The sequence below is a fragment of the Bos indicus genome, chromosome 10 (genome assembly GCF_029378745.1).
Source record: "Bos indicus isolate NIAB-ARS_2022 breed Sahiwal x Tharparkar chromosome 10, NIAB-ARS_B.indTharparkar_mat_pri_1.0, whole genome shotgun sequence".
NCBI lineage: Eukaryota > Metazoa > Chordata > Mammalia > Artiodactyla > Bovidae > Bos > Bos indicus.
Window position 1 is genome coordinate 45630314 of NC_091769.1, and position 22872 is coordinate 45653185.

Here is a 22872-nt window from a genome sequence, read left to right on the forward strand (position 1 = left end):
GCCAGGCTCCTCTATCCATGGGATTCCCCAGCCAAGAACACTGCAGTGGCTGCCATTCCATTCTCCAGGGGATTCTCCCGACCCAGGGATGGAACCCAGGTCTCCTGCATTGCAGAAGATTCTTTACCATTTCAGCCTCCTGGGACGGTTATACAGTGAGTAGGCACAAACGTACCCTGAGTTTTTGAAGGTTATCACACTCAAACCCAATTCGGTGGTGACTAATCCTTGACTGGCCCACACGGACAAGGACAAGTGTTTTCTTGCCCTATCCACAGACTTCCTAACCTAAAGCATTGGTCACCAACTGCCAAACGACTTCCACTCCCAGAAAGGCGGGGCAGGCCACGGGCTCTGTCTGCTGGGGCTTGTAGTCTCTTCAGCAGCCCAATCCCTGGGCTCTTGGAGGGGGTGCCGCCTTCCGCTGATCCCTTCCCATTGATGGGTATCGGCGAGCTGCGGAGCCAATGAGGCTGCAGTAACGTGGCAGCCACCCACGAGCCGGCGTCTCCGCCCGCCCCAGTCGGCGAGCCGGGCTCCGCCCCGCCTCGAGACCTACCATCCGGCGCCCAATTAGAGGGGAGGAAATGGGGCCCGCCTCCCTCTCGGAGTCCTGTAGGAGCCCCCGGGCCCCCCCGGATGCCCTCGGTGGAGGCGCTGGGTCACACGTCACCGCATCCCCACCCTCTTCCGGCCTCGGCTCCGGGGCCGCGCTAGCTTCTCCCGGTGGATGCTGCGCCTTTCGGAGCGGAACATGAAGATCCTATTCGTCGCCGCCCTGGTTGTGGGCTCCGTCTTCTTCCTGCTGTTGCCTGGACCATCCGCGGCCGATGAGAAGAAGAAGGGGCCCAAAGTCACTGTCAAGGTCTGGCCTCCCCTCTCCAGACCTGCCTGGCGAGGCCCGCCCTCGCCTCCAGTGTTCAGGCCTTGGCCCAGCTGGTTACATGTGTCCGGAGCTTGGGCCTGGGTGTCCTCGGCTTTGGCTCTGTCCCTCCCTAGTCTCCCTGCTGGGGCCTCTTGATACCTGGGCGATCCTCACGCATTCAGACAGAGAATGACCCGGACCCTCCCCGATCGCCCGGCCCTGACCCAGCATGCCCAGCTGGGGCCGGGCTTGCAGATTTTGCAAATACCCCTGGTGCCAGGGAAATGGTGAAAGATCGCGTCTGCCAGATTGTTAGTCCTTTCTCTTCTTAGGCAAGATTTTAGTCACTTCCAATTCCAAAGCACAGCAGTGTAGTTTAAACTGGAGTGGTGTGCTTGGGCTCCCCTCTTTATGGTTTTTTCATGTTAATTTTTAGAATCTGGGCCCATTATTTATTTAGAGCAAAGGTTGTTACCCAGTAGTGAAAAGAGAGTGTAAACTAACACATGGAGCATTCATTAGATTTTCGTGGGGTTTTTGTCGCCACCTAAATCAGATGCAGAAACACTGCTATTAAAGTATAGTTCTGTTTTTTCTACCATCTCTGGGTAGTTTCTTGGCCCTTCAAACCCTAGGAAGATCCCTTTTAAGATGCTAAGTTTTAAATGGCCTTTTTCCTCAGGTGTACTTTGACCTGCGAATTGGAGATGAAGATATAGGCCGGGTGGTCATCGGTCTCTTTGGAAAGACTGTTCCAAAAACAGTGGATAATTTTGTGGCCTTGGCTACAGGAGAGGTAAGTGGCTGGAGTCAGGGTAGCCAAACTCAAAGGCAGCGAAGTTTGGCAAGTAGGGCTGACGGCAAACTGACCTGCAGAACGTGGCCCACCCACAGCAGTGGCCCGCACAGAGTACCAGCTGTACCCTCTGGCCCTGGGATCCAGGAGTATCGTGTCTTGCGAGAGTTTTAAAAACTAAATCCAGAATGAGAATTTTTCTCTTTTTTTTTTTTGGAGAAAAATTTTCATCTTTGAGTAACTAAAGGAAACATCTAGGGAAACTAGCTTGTGGCCTCTGCACCAGAGTGAGAGGCCCAGAGCTTTCCAGGTTTTAAGGAACTGAATTCCTCATTTAAGAAAGTTTGCATTCCAGCTTCCCGTTGCATCAGCGGGTAATTTTTCTTTTTTTCTGTCAGTTTCTTTGCATTTCTAACTGTGATTTGATTAGGAAATGAAAGGGGAAAGCTAGAGGCATTATGTGAAGGGGAATTGTATAAAGGCCCAGGAACGTGGGATCTTCGCCTTTCCTGGCCTGGACTTTGGTCACTAGTCACCCAGTAGCACGTTGAAGGATGGATCTGCGGCAGGGCTTTCTCTTCTGCAGGGCCTGTCTAGTGTCTGCCTCGTGCCTCATGCCATGTTCTCACCTTCCTATCCCTTTTCCCAGAAAGGATTTGGCTACAAAGACAGCAAATTCCATCGTGTGATCAAGGACTTCATGATCCAGGGTGGAGATTTCACCCGGGGAGACGGCACTGGAGGTAACCTCAAGTCCTCTGGGCATAGGGGTGTCTCAGGGAAGCCCCCAGGGCGGGAGGGTCAGGGAACCCAGTACAGAGGAGAGGGAGGAATGGGTTTCAGGCAGACGTAGGAGCATTTTGTGCAACTGGCCGACATGCTGATCTAGCCTCTGACATTGCCCACTGTACCTGCTGGGGGGAGGGAAGCAAAGCAAAACACACCCGAGGTGATTGTAGGTCAGGTGTGCAAAGCTCATGTGCTGACCTTGGAGGCCCCACAGGCCTGAGAGAAATTGCTTCTCTCAGAAATTGGCAGTCTCCCACCAGAGAGCACTTGACAAGAGCTGCCAGTCTGATGCCTGCACCCTTTGTACAGTAGGACAGACACACTCCCTGGACTAACCCGCAGGTGTCATCACACTTGGGTGTACAGCCTGTCGTTCTCTCAGACCGCAGCTGCAGCTCACCCAGCCGATCAGGATTGACTGGGCCCGGCTCTGTGGTGGGTGCTGAGGATACAAAACAAAAACAAAATCAGTGGGACAGCAGCTCACTTTCACTTCCAGTACCTGAAGAGTCACCAACAGGCTGTGACACAGCTTTTAGGGCCCATGCTCTGTCCTCAAGTAGTTTATCATTTAGGTGGGAAGAACTAGGAGAAATCACTAGCAAAGTGACACAGGATGTAAGTCGTAGTTGGCTGGACGAGAAGGACAAGCAGACATGACACAAAGCACTGTGTTCGTGGAGTGACGCGCTGCTGAGTGTCGGCCACCTTCTCACTTTGTGACCGCAGGCAAGCGAGGCCTCTGAACCTCAGTTTGCTCATCTGTAGAGTTAGGTGTCAGGACTTGTGGGTGCTGGGGGTGGTGAGGTGAGATTTTGAGTGTGCAGCGCTCAGCGAGTGGTAAGGAAAGCCAGCCATCCTCGAAGCACTGACAAGCAAAGGACTCACTTTGGGCCAAGGGAAAGTGGTAGCCACTCAGTTGTGTCTGACTCTTTGCAGCCCCATGGACTGTAGCCTGCCAGGCTCCTCTGTCCATGGAATTCTTCAGGCACGAGCACTGGAGTGGGTAACCATTCCCTTCTCCAGGGGATCTTCCTGACTCAGGAATTGTCTCCCACATTGCAGGCAGATTCTTTACTGTCTGAGCTACCAGGGAAGCCCACTTTGGGCCACGGTGATCAAGAAATAGGCTTGCAAACATGAGGATTTGAGCTGGGTCCTGACTGGGGAGAATTTGAATGGGTAAGGAAGAGGCAGGGTTAAGGCATGCATTCAGATCTGCAGCAGGGGCTTGGTCGAAGGTGGGTCAGGAGGGTGGAAGTGGAGCTCCCACCAGGAGCCCAGAGTGGCAGGCCGGGGCCAGGCCCAGGACCCAGGGCTTTGTCCTCCATAGAGTGAAGATCTGCTGAAGACTTGAATGGGAGCAAGGCCTGATGGCAGGGGAGTTTTGAGGGATAATGTGGTGGATTCAGGACATGGATGCAGGAGAAGCAGACTGGCAGGGGGTTGGTATAATCGCCCCTGCATCGAGCAGTGTGAGCCTGAACCCAGAGAGGATTCCTACAGGTTAAGAGCAGAGATTCGAGAACCAGACCACCTTGGTTTGAACTCCAGCAGTGCTGCTTCCCAGCGAGGGTATCTTGTGTATCTTGTCTTCATTATCTTTGAGGAGGAGGGGGCTCTTAGGTCCTGCCTCGTGGGGTGGGTTTTTTTTTAATGTGTCGGATGCTTGCACCAGTCCTCTGGCATCCCGTTCCCACTCTGAGCCTCAGCTGTGATTGCAGCGGCTGGGGAGCGGGCACCAGAAGAGAGGACGGGGGTGTGGGGGCGGCACCGACAGCGTGCAGAGGGGAACATGTCGAGAATAACCGACGTCTGGAGAGAAAGACGACCAAGTATATTGAGTTTACAGCCTTCGCTATCCATTGAAGTTTGGGACTCCTTGTATCTTGGGAAAGTGAGGGGAGCTAAGTAGGTTTATGGGTTTTCTGGATAGCAGCAGTAGTCAAAATCCTGCAGTTGGCTGAGTTTTACAAAGGATTCTCACATGGGAACCTTTATTCTTAAGGAGTTGACAATTTTCTTTTTACATTTCACAATACACATAAAAATAGCTTATTTTTGGTCCCACTACTCTTCCTCCAGAACTATCCTCAAGAGGCTATCTGTCTGGTTGAGTCATGAAGGAGAAGAAAAAGGTTTCGTATGCAAATAAGTTTGAAAGGTGTTGGGTAAAACAAAGTGCAAATCACTCCTTTGCTGTTGGGTTTCTTGGGGCCTCTAGTGCACAGTGTGACTCTCACGGGGATGGAGGAGGGTGCAGTGTTTTCCCCTGGACCTAGCTTTGGGAGTTGAAGTTAGGGTCTCTGGAAGGTCGGGGTGGGTAGAGATGTGCTCTTGGCTCCTGTCTCGCTCCCAGGCCCCAGACCCTCCACACACAGACATAGTACATGCACTCAGAGCCACCTTTTATTTTGGGGTTCAGTTGTCCATGAGGCTCTTGACTTTCCAGAACGCGCATGGCAGCCCCTCCCCACTCATCTCTCTTCCTGCTTGGTGCTTCCTCAGCATCTTCTGTGCTCTTAGGAAGAAAAGCTGGTCAGCTGTAGCAGTCCTCCTTTTCTGGAGGGTTCTTACCCTCCCCTGCCCCCTGCATCCTGCCCAGCACCTCTTCTCCACTAAAGTCTCCACGGCAGGCCTCTGAGGCCTCATCCAAGGCCGTTTCTAATCTGTGCCTTACTTGAAAGCCATCAAGCTGTCTTCTCACATCATGTGTACTGTCCACTCAGCCTAGCCTCATGCCCCACTTTGGCTGTCACCATGGTTTGGCTCCAGGGCCAGAGGGTGGGAAGCTGGTATGCGTGTCCTCGTCCTCCACTGGAGCCTGGCCTGGCACGGGGGACAGCTTCGGCCTCTAGAGTCCTCACCCCAGAGATCTGCTTTGTTGCCCACCACCCCAACCCTAGCTCCCTGACTTCCTCTTTCTTCTCAGGTAAGAGCATCTACGGTGAACGCTTCCCCGATGAGAACTTCAAGCTTAAACACTATGGGCCCGGCTGGGTGAGCATGGCCAACGCGGGCAAAGACACCAACGGCTCCCAGTTCTTCATCACGACAGTCAAGACTGCCTGGCTAGATGGCAAGCACGTAGTGTTCGGCAAAGTTCTAGAGGGCATGGTGAGTTTGGGGGGCTGAGGCTATCCCTGAGCAACGCCCCCTCCCCCCCACCCCACCGAGATCTGACAAAGACCAGGGCAGGGGATCCATATATTTTATCCCTTTCCCAGAAGGGAACATACAGATTCAGACCAGTTTTTATTTGTGCAAATCTGGGGTGAATCGTGAATCAACAGCCTACCTCTATGCCCCCAAGTTCTTTTTCTTGTTTCGGCCGTGGCATGCAGGATCTTAGTTTCTCAGTGAGGGATTGAACCTGTGCTCTCTGCGCTGGGCAAGTGCATTCTTAACCACTGGACTACCGGGGAAGTCTTGCCCCCAAATTCTAAATTCCTCCAGGCCCCAGGCAGAGGCTGACCAGGAGGCCCCTTTGAGGCTTCATAGATAAAGCCCCTTCACCCTGTCACTCAGCCATGTCATGGCCCCACCGTTGGTTGTACAGGGCCAGCTGGACACGCTATCCTGGAGAAGCTACTCAGTACCCACTCCCCGTCCCCCCACTCCCTCCCCAACATACCCCTAGCCCAGCCTGGGTGGTACTTCAGAGGATCAAAACTTCTGCATCCTCCTGTTGTCAAAGCTGGGTTCTCTCTGACCCGGGTGGGCACCCGGTCACGATGCCCCTAGGATTTTGGTGCCTTGTGGTTTGTACGCTGTTCATCACGTGTGGGTCTCAGCCCTCCCAGCTGCATGCTGGGGCCTGTGCCCCTGGCGGGGCAGGCCTGACACTCTGCCTTCCTCCCCAGGATGTAGTACGGAAGGTAGAGAGCACCAAGACTGACGGTCGGGACAAGCCTCTGAAGGACGTGACGATCGCAGACTGCGGCAAGATCGAGGTGGAGAAGCCCTTTGCCATTGCCAAGGAATAGGGCCCCAGGGACCTCTTCCCTTTGAGCAACTGTCTGTGTGGCCCTGTCGTCCTCCCAGGGGTGAAGATAGCCCGCCACAGGGCTCCGTGCGCGCTGGCCCCAGGGCTGGCATCTTACAGGGCGGGCCCCTCCCCTCCCATTCCATGGGCCCAGTTTTGTAACAAACTCCTACCAACACTGACCAATAAAAAAAATGGTGTTTTTTTTTTAGTAAGCTGTGTATGCGCTGGGTTCTGGGCCCTTCAGCACCTCCTTCCAAGTCTAGCACCAGCTGGACTGGGGCTCCTATGGCAGTGGTGCCAGTCCCCTTCTTGGCCGCCTGCACCCTTTCCCTAGGTGTTGTGCACAAAACCTCAAGTCAGAGCTTCTGCTACTTGCTTCTAAACCTCGCCAGCTACTGAGCCTCAACCTTTGCATGCCCTGCCCTCCTCCTACACTAGAAGGAGGGGAGGGCATGCAGCTGCACCTTTGCATGAAGTGCTGGTCACTCAGTCGTGTCTGACTCTGCGACCCCATGGACTGTAGGCCACTCGGCTCCTCTGTCCATGGGGTTCTCTAGGCAATACTAGAGTGGGTTGCCATTCCCTTTTCTAGGGGATCTTCCCAAACCTGAGTGTTCTGCAGTGCAGGCAGATTGGTGGGCTATGAAAATTATAAAGGAATTCTCCCTTGATTCCCTACTCTTTGTTATCCCTGCTCTGGCCCCTAAGTTCTAGGATTCCACTACCTCAGATAGCAGTGCAGCTGAGTTCTGAGCCCAGAGGGGTGGGGATTGGCGAGTCCTGGGTCCAGGCCAAGGGCGGCCCAGCTTGAGGACTGAGGGCGGCCTAAGCTGTTGCGCTGGTCAGGGTGTCGGCGGCATTGGAGCAGGGTGACGGGCGGCCTCCGGCTGGGCTTCAGCTATGGTGGCATTGAAGCCATAGAGGCCCTGGAGCACGCCCTGCACCACCACGCTGGGCAGAGGCTCTAGGACAGAAGGAAAACAGGAGGAAGGGGTAGGGGCCACCAGGCAAGAGAAGGGGTGGGGTGGCCTGCAGCTCCCTGAGTTCCTGCCCATAGGCACCTCCCCCATCACTGCCATCACCCCGCTCCCCACTCCCGGGAGCAGGAGGAGCCCATGCCAAGGCAGCAGGTAGCAGCTGGCCACCCCAAATGACACCTTGGCATTTCCAGTTCACTTTCTGTTCACATCTGTGGTAAAGCCAGGCTGGTGAGGAATGGAGAGCAGGGGAGCCGAGCTCATTTCACCACGTCTGCTCCCTGGAGAATACAAAGACTACAGGGGCAGCAGGGAGGTGTGGCCCCAAAGGAGGGCAATAGGGAGATGCTGCCCGGGGGTCCTGAAAGCGGACAGATACCAAGTTCACCCTCCCTCCCACCCTGCTACTAAATGTGGGCCCTAAATGTGGATTATAAGTCAAGAGGAACCATCTCACCTGGGGATGGGGTGCAAATGTAAGGATCCATGGGGAAGCTGACGACAGGCCGGTGATACAGCTGCGAGCTAAGAAGAAAAGGGGTCATGAACAGTGGAGGGGGAGGCAGAGAAAAGTCTCGGGTTGGATGGAGACTAGGAACTGATATCACCAAGGACCCACAGGGGAAAAGTGGGCAGTGGTTATCAGGAGGCATCAAGGTGAAAACCTGGACCACAGGGACAGGCCGGAGGTGTGAGGCCCTAGCACATGGCCACGAGGGGGCAGCAGGAGCCCAGGGCAGGTGGAGACTTGGACTTGCCTGTTGTCAGGCAGGCACTCCCCCAGGGAGCTGAAGAGAGTGGCTGTGAACTGCCTGGGGGAGCCTGAGGCAAAGGTGGAGAAGCGGAAGCCCAGACTTTCACCTCCCAGGGGACTGCTGCTTCTATTTGTAACAGACTCAGTTCCGGAGGCAGCTAGGGTAACGAAGGTGCTCCAGAAAACAGCCCCTCCACTGGGTCAAGAAAATGACCAAGGAGGTCATATCTCAAAGAGGAAGGACCAGGCTATGGCCTGGTAGATACGAGAATGAAAGGGGCTTGGCCTCCTCACCTGCTGCCTGCAGAGAACCCCATCCCCCCAGCCCTGGGGCCCCTCCCATGTCAAGCCCCTGTAGGGATGGATGCTCACCCCCGGTTGCTGGCCTTGGGGTCTGTGGGCCAGTGCCGAAGACTCAGGAATTCCAGTAGTTCCTTGGGCACATCCTGGTTCAAGTATAGGATGCCCTGGAGAAGAGAACAAAGGAAACCTGTAATCAGACTGAGCCGTGTAATATGCAGAGCCTGGTGCAAAATGAAAACCTGGGGCCCTTCCGATAAAGAAGTTCAAGACAGCCAGAGCAGAGCATTAAACCAAGCTAGAGCCCTTCTAATGGAGAAGGCAATGGCATCCCACTTCAGTACTTTTGCCTGGAAAATCCCCTGGACAGAGGAGCCTGGTGGGCTACAGTCCATGGGGTCACTAGAGTTGGACACGACTGAGCGACTTCACTTTCACTTTTCACTTTCATGCATTGAAGAAGGAAATGGCAACCCACTCCAGTGTTCTTGCCTGGAGAATCCCAGGGACGGGGAAGCCTGGTGGGCTGCCATCTCTGGGGTCGCACAGAGTCGGACACAATTGAAGCGACTTAGCAGCAGCAGCAGAGCCCTTCTAAAGGACAGAAATGGTATGGACCTAACAGAAGCAGAAGATATTAAGAAGAAGTGGCAAAAATACACAGAAGAACTATACAAAAAAGATCTTCACGACCCAGATAATCATGATGGTGTGATCACTGACCTAGAGCCCGACATCCTGGAATGTGAAGTCAAGTGGGTCTTAGAAAGCATCACTACGAACAAAGCTAGTGGAGGTGATGCAATTCCAGTTGAGCTCTTTCAAATCCTGAAAGATGATGCTGTGAAAGTGCTGCACTCAATATGCCAGCAAATTTGGAAAACTCAGCAGTGGCCACAGGACTGGAAAAGGTCAGTTTTCATTCCAATCCCAAAGAAAGGCAATGCCAAAGAATGCTCAAATTACCGCACAATTGCACTCATCTCACATGCCAGTAAAGGAATGCTCAAAATTCTCCAAGCCCGGCTTCAGCAATATGTGAACCGTGAACTTCCTGATGTTCAAGCTGGTTTTAGAAAAGGCAGAGGAACCAGAGATCAAATTGCCAACATCTGCTGGATCATGGAAAAAGCAAGAGAGTTCCAGAAAAACATCTATTTCTGCTTTATTGACTATGCCAAAGCCTTTGACTGTGTGGATCACAATAAACTGTGGACAATTCTGAAAGAGATGGGAATACCAGACCACCTGACCTGCCTCTTGAGAAATCTGTATGCAGGTCAGGAAGCAACAGTTAGAACTAGACATGGAACAACAGACTGGTTCCAAATAGGAAAAGGACTATGTCAAGGCTGTATATTATCACCCTGCTTATTTAACTTATATGCAGAGTACATCATGAGAAACGCTGGACTGGAAGAAACACAAGCTGGAATCAAGATTGCCGGGAGAAATATCAATAACCTCAGATATGCAGATGACACCACCTTTATAGCAGAAAGTGAAGAGGAACTAAAAAGCCTCTTGATGAAAGTGAAAGTGGGGCTTAAAGCTCAACATTCAGAAAACAAAGATCATGGCATCAGGTCCCATCACTTCGTGGGAAATAGATGGGGAAACAGTGGAAATACTGTCAGACTTTATTTTTGGGGGCTCCAAAATCACTGCAGATGGTGATTGCAGCCATGAAATTAAAAGACACTTCCTCCTTGGAAGGAAAGTTATGACCAACCTAGAGAGCATATTCAAAAGCAGAGACATTACTTTGCCAACAAAGGTCCGTCTAGTCAAGGCTATGGTTTTTCCAGTGGTCATGGATGGATGTGAGAGTTGGACTGTGAAGAAAGCTGAGTGCTGAAGAATTGATGCTTTTGAAGTGTGGTGTTGGAGAAGACTTTTGAGAGTCCCTTGGACTGCAAGGAGATCCAACCAGTCCATTCTGAAGGAGATCAGCCCTGGGATTTCTTTGGAGGGAATGATGCTAAAGCTGAAACTCCAATACTTTGGCCACCTCATGCGAAGAGTTGACTCATTGGAAAAGACTCTGATTCTGGGAGGGATTGGGGGCAGGAGGAGAAGGGGACGACAGAGGATGAGATGGCTGGATGGCATCACTGACTTGATGGATGTGAGTCTGAGTGAACTCTCTAGTTGGTGATGGACAGGGAGGCTTGGTGTGCTTCGATTCATGGAGTCGCGAAGAGTCAACTGAGCGACTGAACTGAACTGAGAGCCCGTCTGAGCACTAGCCCCAGGTGACTACAGAGATTCACCCATGAAGCCTGCCTGGCCTGTGAAAGTGAAAGTGAAGTCGCTCAGTCGTGTCTGACTCTTTGCAACCCCGTGGACTGTAGCCCACCAGGCTCCTCCGTCCATGGGATTCTCCAGGAAAGACTACTGGAGTGGGTTGCCATTTCCTTCTCCAGGGGATCTTCCCAACCCAGGGATCGTACCCAGGTCTCCCGCATTGCAGGCAGACGCTTTAACCTCTGAGCCATCAGGGAAGCCCAATGCGGGTGGCAGAGACCTCCGGGGCCTGGCCTGTAATTAGGCATAACTGTGTGGGAGAGAGGGGAAGGGCCTCCACCCTTATCATGAGGGCAGCACAAGATCTCACTCTGGAGGAAAAGAGAACAAGCCTTCATCTTACTGGGATCACCTGTCTGCTGGCCCCCTCACTCAATCCTACCAATTCAGAGAGGGATGTTTAGACCCATTGTGCATGAGTGCCAAGTCACTTTGTCATGTCCAACTTTGTGACACTATAGACTGTAGCCTGCTAGGCTCCTCTGTTCATGGCATTCTCCAGGCAAGAACACTGGGGTGAGTTGCTATTCCTTTCTCGAGGGAACCTACCCAACCAGAGTTCGAACCTGCATCTCCTGCGTTGCAGGTAGATTCCTTACCACTGAGCCATCAGGAGGAGCCCGTTACCTTTTAGAAAATTGAGGCTTAAAGTATCGGCCAATAAATATGGGTCCCCCTCACCCCATGTCCCCACACTTCTGTGCTTGGGTCCCCCCTCTGGTCCTGTGGACTGAGGGGCAATAGAGTGAGCCCCACACAAACCTGGATATAGGCCTCCAAGCCCTGCCGCCGCTGCTCCAGCCCTCTCGTCCTCCAGTTGGGCAGGCGTTTGGAGGGGAAGTCCGGCACTTTGTACAGTTTCTTGATCTGCCAGGAGGTTACCACGGTGCGATCACAGCATCCAGGTGGAGCCCTCAAGCGCACTTCATCCCAGCCAAGAGCCCTCTCGGGTCCTCCCCGCCGCCACTACCCCCAAACTTCAGGCTCTATCCTGAGACATACCCGCGTGGTGAGTGGCGGTTGGGACAAGTGCGAGAGGCGCCCCCAACTGCCCACCTCCGCCCCCAAGAGCCAGGACGCCAGACCGGCCGCCCAGGGGCACGAAGAGCACAGGCTGGGACCTGCCCAACTTTGCGCCCTTTCCGCAGCCCGCGGGGACGTCTGTGTAAGACCTGAGCTCTCCTGGGCCTGGACAGGTAATGGGGGTGGCAGAGACCTCCGGGGGCCGGGCAGGAGCCGGGCAGGGGTCCGTGGGTCGGTGGTGGGCACAGCCTTACCCGCTTGTGGAGCGCGTGGAACTCTCTGTAGCGCCTCTGCACGATGTGTCTGCGCCCGCGGCACAGCACCTCCACTCGGAACACCTGGTGGACGCCGGCGGGCAGCCGGGTGCGCATCAGACCCGGCGCGAGGGCGCAGGCGGCCCCGCTCCCGGCGACGCCCCCAGCCCACCCTCCGCCCGCAGAAGCACAAAGCGGCCTGGGAGCGCCGCTGCTCTCCAGGGACCCTCCCACGCTCCCACACACTTGGGGACTCTGCCCGGTGCAGTCAGTCCCTCAGGAGCCGGGACCGCCGTCGGCAGGGCTAGCAAACCCCAGCGCCCAGAAACCCTCGACAGGGTGTCCCCCGACCGCCTGGGCCGCCGCAGCCCGGAATGCGGGGTCCCCATTGCATTCGGCGCGGGGAAATTCGGTGGGTCCCCGCGCCCCTTCCCATCCACTGTCCCTGCTCACCATGTGGCCTTTCTCGGGCCCCACCGACGGGATGTGAACTTCCAGCATCAGCGCGCAGCTCGCAGCCGAACTCTCGGAAAGCGGACCCTAGACCCCTGCGGGCCAGCCCCGCCTCCTCGAGCCTGCAGGCCCCGCCCCGGGCGTTCCCGCGCGCCGCCGGGTCCTGCAAGGGGCCGATTAGGCTGGACCCCCGGCGGCGGGAAGCAGGCGCGGCCCTTTGAGCCTAGTGGGACGGCAGTGCGTGGGGACCTTTCAGCAGAGAGGCATCCTTTTGTCAACGTGTCCACATTCATCGAGTGCCCAGTGATTGCCAGGATTGCGGGCTAGCTCAATTTCACCTGCTCTTCTTTGAACGCCTACTAAGGATTGTAAGCACCTATGGATGCTGGGCAAGCAGGGAAGCTGGGCCCAGACCAACCAGGGACGTCCCTTGCATTCCTCACACCCTTTCCCAGGACCAGGTTGCACTTCCATGTCCTTCCTTCCACCTCGACGCACGCTGGCTTTGATTTCCCCTCTCCCCCAGCATTCACAGGCCCCACCATTAGGTTTTCAAATCCATTCCTCCATTTCAATCATCTTTCAGCCCAAACTTGCATCAGGTTGGGGAGAGGCAGTGCAGGGACAAAGGCTCTGCTTTAGAAGTCAGACAACATGGGTTTCCCCAACTTCTATCTCTGTGCTCGTTTGGAAAACTGGGATAATATGCCTCCCTCAGGAGAGTGTAGGAATGTGAGTGAGACGATCCCTGCTAAGCCTTCAGCAGAGTAGATTTCGAGAAAATGGCAGTTTGTGAGCTCATCCTGGAGACATAGGCGGGTGGTGTTAGTGTATAGGACGATGGATGGGGAAGAGGGCTGTGGCAGGTGACACTACACTGCTCTTGCCCATTCTTCTGGCAGAATCTTTTTGGGTCTGTGGCAGGATTTAATCCAGAACTCTCTCACCTGTGCTAGTAGGGGCTTCTGCTCCCAGCTCTCAGCGCTCTTCCCCGCCCCCATAAGGGAGCTGTCCCATTCAGCACAAGCCTTCATTCCACTGACTTCTCCCCAGAGAATCTTGGGGGCAGTGGAGGAAGGCGGAGGCTCCTGCCTCCGAGAACTCATACCTAGCAGGCTTCATGGTGGGAAGGTGCAGCAAGCAGAGTACCTGTCTTTGCAGTTGGGGTTGGGGGACCATGGGGTCACTCCCTCCCTCCTCAGTGCAGAGGTGCTGCAGAGCTGGAGCAGAAACCCCCTACTCCCACTCCCAGCTCAGCCCCCAGAGAGGCTGAGAGGAGGACCCCACATGGGAACAAGCAAGTCTCATCAATACCATGTCCTACACCATTTCCTCCCAAATTCCATCTCACAAGGGTGCCAGAATCAGGAAGCTGAAACTTCCTAGAAGGGAAATGACCCAACATGAGGAGAAGTGCTGGGATTTCATTTCCTCCCTTGCTCTCTAGTCTCTCTCCAGTCAGGGACCCTGCACTTCTAGTCCTCTCTGGGAATGCTCAGACCTCTAAACTTCTTGGTCACCCATCCTAAGGAAGGTCTGCCCTCTATTCCTACCATCCAGATTGCTGCCACATCTTCTACATCTTCTAATGGACCTCGCCTTTCTTTCTCGCTGCTCTCCTTCATACAAAGTCCACTCTATACCTAGCAGCACCGACTATCAAGGTTTCTGCTTAACACTGTCCAAAGGCTTTGCGTTATGCTTAAAACAAACCCCCCCCCTTTCCCCCCAACCCCGCTCTCCAGAGCTCTAAATGACCTGGCCCAGCCTCCGTATCTCATTTTCTCTCCTCCCGTCTCTGGCATGGGGCTCCAGACTCAGTGACCTTCTTCCAGTTGTCAAACCTAACAAGCTCCTTCTGCCTCAGGTCATTTATACTCACTGTTTCATCTCCGTGTAACACCTGGTGGGCTTTGCCTAAAGCTTCCAATCCTTAGCCTAAAACTCACCTCTTCAAAGATGCCTTCCTTCCTTACCACCCTATTATAGCACCCTGTCTCTGCACTTAATCCAGTATTACTGCTGTGCTGTGCTTATTCGCTCAGCCATGTCCAACTCTTTGCAACCCCATGGACTGTAGCCCACCAGGCTCCTCTGTCCATGGGGATTCTCATCAAGAATACTGGAGTGTGTTGCCATGCCCTCCTCCAGGGGATCTTCGCAACCCAGGGATCCAACCCAGGTCTCTCACATTGCAGGCAGATTCTTTACCATCTGATCCACCAGGAAAGCCCAAGAATACTGGAGTGGGCAGCCTGTCCTTTCTTCAGATCTTCCCGACCCAGGAATCGAACTGGGGTTTCCTGCATTGCTGGTGGATGCTACATCTGAGCTACCAGCCAAGCCCTACTATTTTTTTTAAATTGTGTTTCTCCCTGGTGTCCCCAACTCGGCATCCAGATTCAGTACCATCGGCTCAGGGACATGGTCTCTTGCCAGCAGTTTACCACCATGGTCCAAGCAGGTAGTGGACACCCAGAAGAAATATTTGTTGCTTGAAAGATTATATATATGAATGAAAGGTGGGGGGGCAGTTGTGGTGGGGAGTGGGTTGTTGGATAAAGCCTGGGAACAGGAGGGAAGGCCTGGGAAAGAGGCAGGAAGGGAGCAGCGTTGCTGAAGGGTTACAGGAGAGCTTGCGGAGGGACAACAGGAATCCTCTTCCCACCTGCGGAGGCAGACACCTAGCTCTCACTGTCTGTTACCCTGTCTCTGCAGACGGTCATCTACCTTATTCATTTGTTCAATTTTCAGATGTTCCTGAGAAGTCTCAAATCAATGGATTTTCATTCCCAGTTATAGGAGATTTGATGCACCTGATGTGAAATATCTTGTAGGAAATATGCAGCTCCTTTTGCATGCTAAGTCGCTTTAGTCGAGTCTGACTCTGTGTGACCCTATGGACTATAGCCTGCCAGGCTCTCTGTCCGTGGGATTCTCTAGGCGAAAATACTGGAGTGGGTTGCCATGCCGTCCTCCAAGGATCTTCCTCACCCAGGGATCAAACCAGCATCTCTTGTGTCTCCTGCAGTGACAGGCGGGTTCTTTACCACTGGTGCCACTTGGGAAGCCGCAGATCCTTACTCCATGGCATTTCATTCATGCTGCTGCTGCTAAGTCACTTCAGTCGTGTCCGACTCTGTGCGACCCCAGAGACGGCAACCCACCAGGCTCCCCCGTCCCTGGGATTCTCCAGGCAAGAACACTGGAGTGGGTTGCCATTTCCTTCTCCACTGCATGAAAGTGAAAAGTGAAAGTGAAGTCGCTCAGTCATGTACGACTCTTTGCGACCCCATGGACTACAGCCTACCAGGCTCCTCCGTCCATGGGATTTTCCAGGCAAGAGTACTGGAGTGGGGTGCCATTGCCTTCTCCGATTTCATTCATACATGAGTATAAAGATTCAAAAGAAAAACAAATCCTGGATCTGGAGACATTTATATCTTTGGGGAGATAAAACCACATCCAGAGACTATTTTCCTGTAAAGAGGAACACCTGACATGATGTACACTCCAGAGCAGTTATTACTGTCAAAGGAGAAGTTTGTTTCCTGTATACTTTAAGCGTTGGCCGGCTCCCTATATGAACACTGAGCTAAGTTCCAGACTCAGGTTATAGGGCCCTGACGGCTTTTCTGAATGTGTAGGCCTGGCAGGCAGTCTGATCCCCTGAGTTTTCCACAAGGTCGATGGTGAATCTGATGCTCCCGGTTGGGGGCCATGTTGGAAAAGCCTGCCTGTTTCAGCTCACACAGCCCTGCCAGGGAGGGGGGCCACTCTCGCCCCGCTGTCCAGATGTAGAGCCTGGAGATGAAGATCAAGGACCGAGCAGAGGGCAAGGGCTGGGGGCGGAGGTGTTCTGCCGACCCGACCCGCTCCTGGGGCCGCCTGGTCTCGGGCGTGCAGGTGGGCTGGATCGCGGCTCCCGCCCCCGCCCCTCCAGCACCCGCCCGCCCGGCCCGCCCTCGTGCTCCGGCGCCCGCACACAAAGCCCCTTTCACGGACTCGGGCTCGACTTCTGCTGCTCCGGAGGTTTGGTTAACCCCGTTAAGAAAACAAACAGCTCCTGGGCCGGCGGGCGCCGCTGGGCACAGAGGCTGGATTCTTCCCCTCCCCGCGGGCGGGCGGAGGCAGGCTGACCTGGGGTCCCAGCAACCCTGGGGCAAGGCTGGGCCAGGACTGCTGCTCCCGAGGGCTGGGTGGGGGGCGGGCGTGGGCGCTCTGGTCACCTGGGCAACCTTGGACGACACCCTTGTTTCTGGGTCCTCATCTGTACCAGGGGGACTTGTGTGTAGACTAAATGACACCATGCTCGCACAGTGTTTAGCATGTAAACACAGTAAGTGAACGTTAGCTATTCTTATTTGACTGAATTAGATGAATTCGCTGTTTTTGTAGGCCAAAACTGTGGGGTTGTGGAGATTACACATAGTTCATCTCATATATTGTTAATAATTCATTTTTGAAACAACAAAAACAAACTCTTATATTCCTTTCAGTATCCTGAGGTTGCAAGGTTAGCTTAAACACACACACACACCAAAAATCCTATTAGTTACTCCAACTACTAACTCTGTAATCAGGCTTTTCCTGATATTCTAATATTGTACAACCAAAAAAAAAAGATAAAGAAGTGGAAGCGATCGAGGTTGGTGTAAATAAGCAACTGTCCTCTTCATTCCAAGTTTCAGAGCACTTAACTGCTTAGTAAGTACATCTTATACATCTGAAATAATAAAATTTAGAAATTTATGTTGTAAATATTGGACTTTGGTGTAGATACCTAAAAAAATATTCTAAATGCTAAAACATTTTAAATGATTAGCTAGTCTAAATTCATCATGTTACAGATGAGGAAACTGAGGTGCGAGGAAGGGAGAAGTGGGCTGTGGACAGGGCTGTGTTAGGAAGGCACCTCTGACAAGCACATCCTGCCCGAGCCCTGAGAGCAAAGTTTGGCCCTGGGTTAGGCTGGCACCCTGTTTCTCAGGGGCCTGGTAGGCTGCAGCCAGCAGTGTCGCTCCTAGGAGCCACCTGCCTCTTGCTGCAGGACGGAAGCGCAGCTGCTTCAGACAGCATGATGCAAGGCCAGGGCAGGGGAGCTGCGGAGAGCACCCCAGCCACCTCGCGCCGGAGCACGAGCTTCCCGGGGAGACTCTTCTGGCCCTACAACAACTCACTCCTAACTTCCCTTACAGTGGCATGTCAGGGGAACAACTGATCGCCCCTCTGGTGTGCTGGCACTGGGGTTCAAGGTACTCAGGCACCCTCAAGTCACAGGAGTTTATCATGAAGAAGGCTGTAAGGCCAAGAATTAAGGCCAACAGGTAAAGGTGCGGGGTGCCCACAGCAGCAGGCCTTCCTGTCTGGAAGGGAGGTGCTGCCCCGCCCTCCACCCACTCGAGCCTTGGATACTGTCTGGGGTTTCTTGGCAAGTAGAGTTTTTAGACTCTGCCGTTAATGGTCCCCAGCTACTCACCCAAGCTGCTTCTCTGTCTTCCGGCTTCTGCTCCTGCCACACACTGAGCACATCTGGGGAAAGCACCTCACAGGGTCAGAGAAGTGCAAATGCCTACAACGTCAGGTGGGTAACTTCTCCTTGATAGCCCTGCTGTGTGAGTTTGTTCAGACGTTTAAGGAAACAGCTTAGTGGGTTAGCGTTTAGATCCTCCTTGTCCATCTTCAGATGTGGGATATCGGGGTGCAGACAGGCTGAGTCAAGTAGACTAATGTTCAAGCCTTAGCTTTTCGGTGTGACCTTGGGCAAGCTGCTTAAGGTCTCTAAGCCTCAGTCTTTTCATGTAGATAATGACGCCCACCTGGCAGGGTCATGGGGCCAGGTGAGTGTCACACCACTGCACCCACTGGCAGGGGAAGGTGTTTACCACATGGCAGCTCTTGTTACGGGGTCCTGGGGTGGGATGGGACTACCAGGTCAGTCTGGACACTGCCCTGCATGTTTCCTGGCTGCCAGGTGCCTCATCATTTTTTTCTGGTGAGGCTGCTTATGTTCCCAAGGAGAGACCCACTCCCGGGCCCCTGTGGCCGTTACTGGTGTCACTCATAAGGGAAGAGGAAGCTGAGAGCACTTAAGCTAGAAGGGGGCAGTCATTTGGAAACAATTGTCACATCCCTTTAGAGAAAGGTCCTATCTCAGATGGGACAGGGTTTTTTCCTTTGGGGTTTTTTCTGGACCCAGAATGAATCCCACAGAGGCTGAGCAGCTGGCCTCCTTGAGCAGCCTTGATGTTGGGGGTGGGGAGGATTTCTGCCCCAGAGGTCTGGTCAGCAGAGCCAGAGGGGCATTTCCGCAACAGACAAAGGCAAAGGGGAGGGAGGAGGCTTATCAGGGGCAAGCAATGAGGCAGGTGGCTATCACCTCCCACCTGTAGGCCTCACCTGGGGCACTGAACACCCATTTTGCCAACCACTGCAAAGCCTGTTAATCGCTCAGTTGTGTCCAGCTCTTTGTAACCCCATGGACTATAGCCCACCAGGCTCCTCTGTCCATGGAACTCTCCAGGCAAGAATACTGGAGTGGGTTACCATTCCCTTCTCCAGGGATCTTCTCAACCAAGGGACTGAACCAAGGTTTCCTGCATTGCAGGCGGATGCTTTACTGTATGAGCCACGAGGGAAGCCCACAGCAGCATAGCCCACCAAACCCCAAATCAGGCCTATTTCTGAATCTCAAAGTGGAGGAGGGACCTAGATGAGTATCCATCTAGAGTAACCATGATCTTAAGGAGTTCAGAGCCATGGAGGCTGCTGAGATAATATTACAATCAAGGGTGAGAAAGACCAGAATTTTAAGGAGACAGCGAAGTGCTAAGTCAAGAGCTATAAAGGAGCCGGGGCTCCCACTCCAGTGGGGAATAGGGTAGGGTGGGAGGGTGGGTCAAAGAAAGTTTCCCAGAGAATGTAGGCCTCAAAGGATGCAGTGGGTTGTTTTCCCACAATGAAAATAGCTTTATTTAATGTTTATGATTATAAAAATAATATACAAATTCCAAGCAATATCAGATAGTATAAAAATTTTAAATAATGCAAAATTCCATCCCTGGAGGCAACCACAGTTAACAATTCAATCAACATCCTTCTCGTATATATATATAATTTTATATAAATGCAGACCATATCATACATGTAATTCTGTAACCTATTCTTACTCAAAAATGAGTTTTTCTTGCCAATGAATATAGCTGTATATCATCTTCAATGACTGTATAAAATCTAATTGCATTATGTACCATAATTCATTTAATCCCTTCCTGCTGTACATTAGATTGATTTCAAATTTTACAGCTGTAAACAATGCTATGATGGGCTTCTTTGCATAGCCATCTTCATGGACTTGGGTTTCTAGAAGTGTCTATGGGAATCCCCAGGGAGTGTCCTGACACACCAACCAGTGCCCTCATCTCTATTTACTCACACTTTCATCCACAATACGGAAGGCTGGCTGTTTCAGACAGGTGTAAGTTTAAGATTGAAGGGAGGGACGAGGGCCTGAGATAGGGCGCTTCAGGTGCAAAGGCCACCGATAATAAAGGCTTCTTACGCTACACAGCAGTGAGGAAGGAAGGAGCGTATGTGGAGTCTGTTTCCGTGAGGTACGCACGCTGCTGTGAAGGACTAGGAGATAAACAGGGAACGGCGAGCTGGAGTCCTCTCACAGCAGGCTGTGAAGGCCAGGTGGCAGAGCCCACTGTTGGAGCTCATTCAACAGTTACCTACACAGCACCTATTTAAAGCCCAGATATTTTCAGGAGTCACAAGGTTAAAGAGATGTTCCACTTTGGAGAGTTTATTGTCTTAATTTTTTTTTTATGCCTTAAATTGCTTTTTGTGTTTCAGTCACCTGTCTCATCGCGTCCTGTTCTTTGTAGCCATCGCGTTCCTATGGATACCCTAAGGCCCAAATTAAATATTACAGAATTTTTGTTTGGCAGAGATTGCCAACATTAAGCCACACAACTGGTATCACAAGACATTGGCAGGTGATGGCGCACCAACCCCGGGGCCAGAAGACAAGGGTGAGTTGTTCTAGCGCATTTCTAACTCTGAGCTCTGACCCAACTCTTCCCCAACGCGGAGCTGAGACTCTTAGCCAGTGCCTCATTAAGGCAGAGTGTCCTGTTCAGGCATGGGTCAAATGTAGGAAAGGAGGGAATCACCATTCTCTTCCTTTTCTACTCCTCCCCCTCCCAAAGGCTGCTGGGAACTGGTGGGGAAAATCCCACCACCTTAGGGTCTGCTGTTCCTCAGAATCCATGGTTTCCAATCCCACGTGGGCTCTAAACATGCTCAGCAAAGGACACTCCTTCTATCGACACGCTCCTTTCTCAACCAGTTCCTGGCCCCATCTTTACATTTCCATTATCTTCTCATGATTTTTCAAATTTGAGATGCCCAGGCATTCTTTAGGCTTCTCAGCTACATTCATTTCTGAATGAAAATCACTCAGAAAGAGCTCAGTGTTACAAATATCCATGTGTAACGCTTCCTATCATTTCTACTTCTTGCATTTGTTCTGTTGCTGAAGACCCATTCTGAATGCTGGGGTCTCTTCAGCTCTAAGCCCTCACCTTCAGGACTCCGAAGCCCAGAGATGCATGGGGGAAATAACCCACAGGGAAGCAGGAGAAGTAAGACTCATTTCCACACCTCTTCTGTAAACCACTTGACTCAAATAGGTCAACAAGATAGCCGTGTCTGAGAACATCTGGATTGCCATACAGTTAATCTTTCTTACCCAGCCCCAGCAGCAAGGCTCCCGCGCTGTGCGTTTTGCATTTGCTCCCAGACATGGATGATGGCTATTCCCTTTCTCTCCTCTGAATTCTATTAACATGTTAGGTCTGACATGCCTTTAAATGAAACAAAGCCAGCTTTGACTTTGCATCTCCCTTACCTCTCGGCACAGTCCTCCCTTTTCATTCAGACGAGCCTCTTATATGAATGACGCGGTCATGCACTTGCTGTCACCGCTGCTTCCCCGCCCATTTGCTCCAAACCTATTTGGCCTCCTGTGCTACCTATGTCATGACCATTGTCACCATCTACCCTGAAATGCAGGTCAGAAGCTCATGGGTCATGCCAGCTACCACTCTCTTCCTCAGGCCTTTCGTCGTATCAGTGAGCAGCCCCCAGGGGCTCTTTGCTGCCACTGACTCCTCTCCCTGAGCCTGGACTCCATTACTACTACCCTCCTCAGCACTCTGGCTGACTCTCTGTGCCTCCAGCCTTGTATCTTCTGATGTGTCTACATCACAAATGTGACCATGCGATCTCCTGCTTAAGTCCTTCCAGGAGCTCCCCACACCTGCAGGGTCATGCTCAAAGAGCACCACAGGTGACAGGCACGGTGTGACCCAGCTCTTGCCACCACGCCATGGGCCGTCCACTGACTTGACCTGGCCACATCCAGCTCCTGCTCACCACTGGGCCGTCCACTGACTTGACCTGGCCACATCCAGCTCCTGCCACCACTCCATGGGCCGTCCACTGACTTGACCTGGCCACTCAAGCCACTGGTATTCCCTAGGTGGGCCCACCTCTCACGACATGACACAGGAAGGCAGACGGTCCCACGGAAGGAACAAAAACCTCTTCACCTTGAAGACACAGTTCAAGCATCCCCTTCTCCAATTTTTTCCTCCTGAGTCTCCAAGTGGAACAACTCCATCATTGTGGCCCTATCCCCGCGTATAGGCTTCTGGCTCAGTACAGGTAAACTGCTATTGGTCTTCTTAACTTCCAAGTTCTGCACAGAAATGCACAGGCCCTGAAGGCAGCTGGCTCCATGAGCCTTGGGACAGAGAGAAAAGCTCTGAGAAGGAAGCTTTGACACCAGAAGGGAGTCTGTCTCCAGGAAATAACAAAAACAGACTTACATCAAGAGGATCACTGGATGGAACAAAACAAAGCAAAGAGAAAGTTTAAAATTTTCTCAGAGAGTTAAAAATATGAAAAAGGGAGATGAGAATAAAATTTATGGGGCTACTATGAATTCATGATTTTTAATTATTTATATCATCTATCTCCATCTCCCTCAATATTTCCATATATCTTTATCTACAGTTATTTCCTTGCTCTGTCTGCCAAGAAAAGCCTAGAAGCAATGACATTCCAGTAGCAATGGGCACTCAGCACCCAGATCTTGATTTCTTAAAATCATTTTTCATTCAAAGGAATCAAGATTCCCTGGGAAAAAAATGGCTGATTCCACAGCTGGGGCTGGGAAGATACAAGGTAAGTCTGGAACACCTTAAGCCAGAAAGTAAGAAAGTGTTTAAAAAAAAAAAAAATGAAAGGGACATATTAAAAGACATAGGAGCCTGCTAGAAATCTGGGATGGTTTGAG

The 22872-nt window shown here is 52.5% G+C and overlaps 2 protein-coding genes across 5 annotated transcripts; one reads left to right on the top strand and one right to left on the bottom strand.

Annotated features, from left to right (window-relative positions):
* The first annotated feature begins 654 nt into the window (after positions 1 to 654).
* Positions 655 to 6646, top strand: PPIB (peptidylprolyl isomerase B). The gene is made up of 5 exons (XM_019968694.2): positions 655 to 865; positions 1548 to 1661; positions 2311 to 2404; positions 5383 to 5567; positions 6314 to 6646. The coding sequence occupies exons 1-5, from the start codon at positions 731 to 733 to the stop codon at positions 6434 to 6436; spliced, it is 651 nt and encodes a 216-aa protein (XP_019824253.2). The 5' UTR covers positions 655 to 730; the 3' UTR covers positions 6437 to 6646.
* SNX22 (sorting nexin 22) lies at positions 4847 to 14220 on the bottom strand. Of its 4 annotated transcripts, none has more exons than XR_011568831.1 (7): positions 12507 to 14217; positions 12054 to 12137; positions 11539 to 11643; positions 8542 to 8636; positions 7873 to 7940; positions 7164 to 7402; positions 4847 to 4971 (listed from the first exon to the last, which is right to left on the bottom strand). XR_011568831.1 is itself a non-coding variant. In XM_070797420.1 (7 exons), exons 1-6 carry the CDS (start codon positions 12552 to 12554, stop codon positions 7611 to 7613), a joined length of 486 nt encoding a protein of 161 aa, XP_070653521.1. In that variant the 5' UTR covers positions 12555 to 14220; the 3' UTR covers positions 4847 to 7402; positions 7596 to 7610. The 4 variants fall into 4 exon arrangements, 2 of the variants coding, with proteins under 2 accessions (XP_070653521.1, XP_019824254.1); XR_011568830.1 differs by having other exon boundaries at positions 4847 to 6845; positions 6903 to 7402; XM_070797420.1 differs by adding an exon at positions 7596 to 7696 and having other exon boundaries at positions 4847 to 7402; positions 12507 to 14220.
* Positions 14221 to 22872: the final 8652 nt, after the last annotated feature.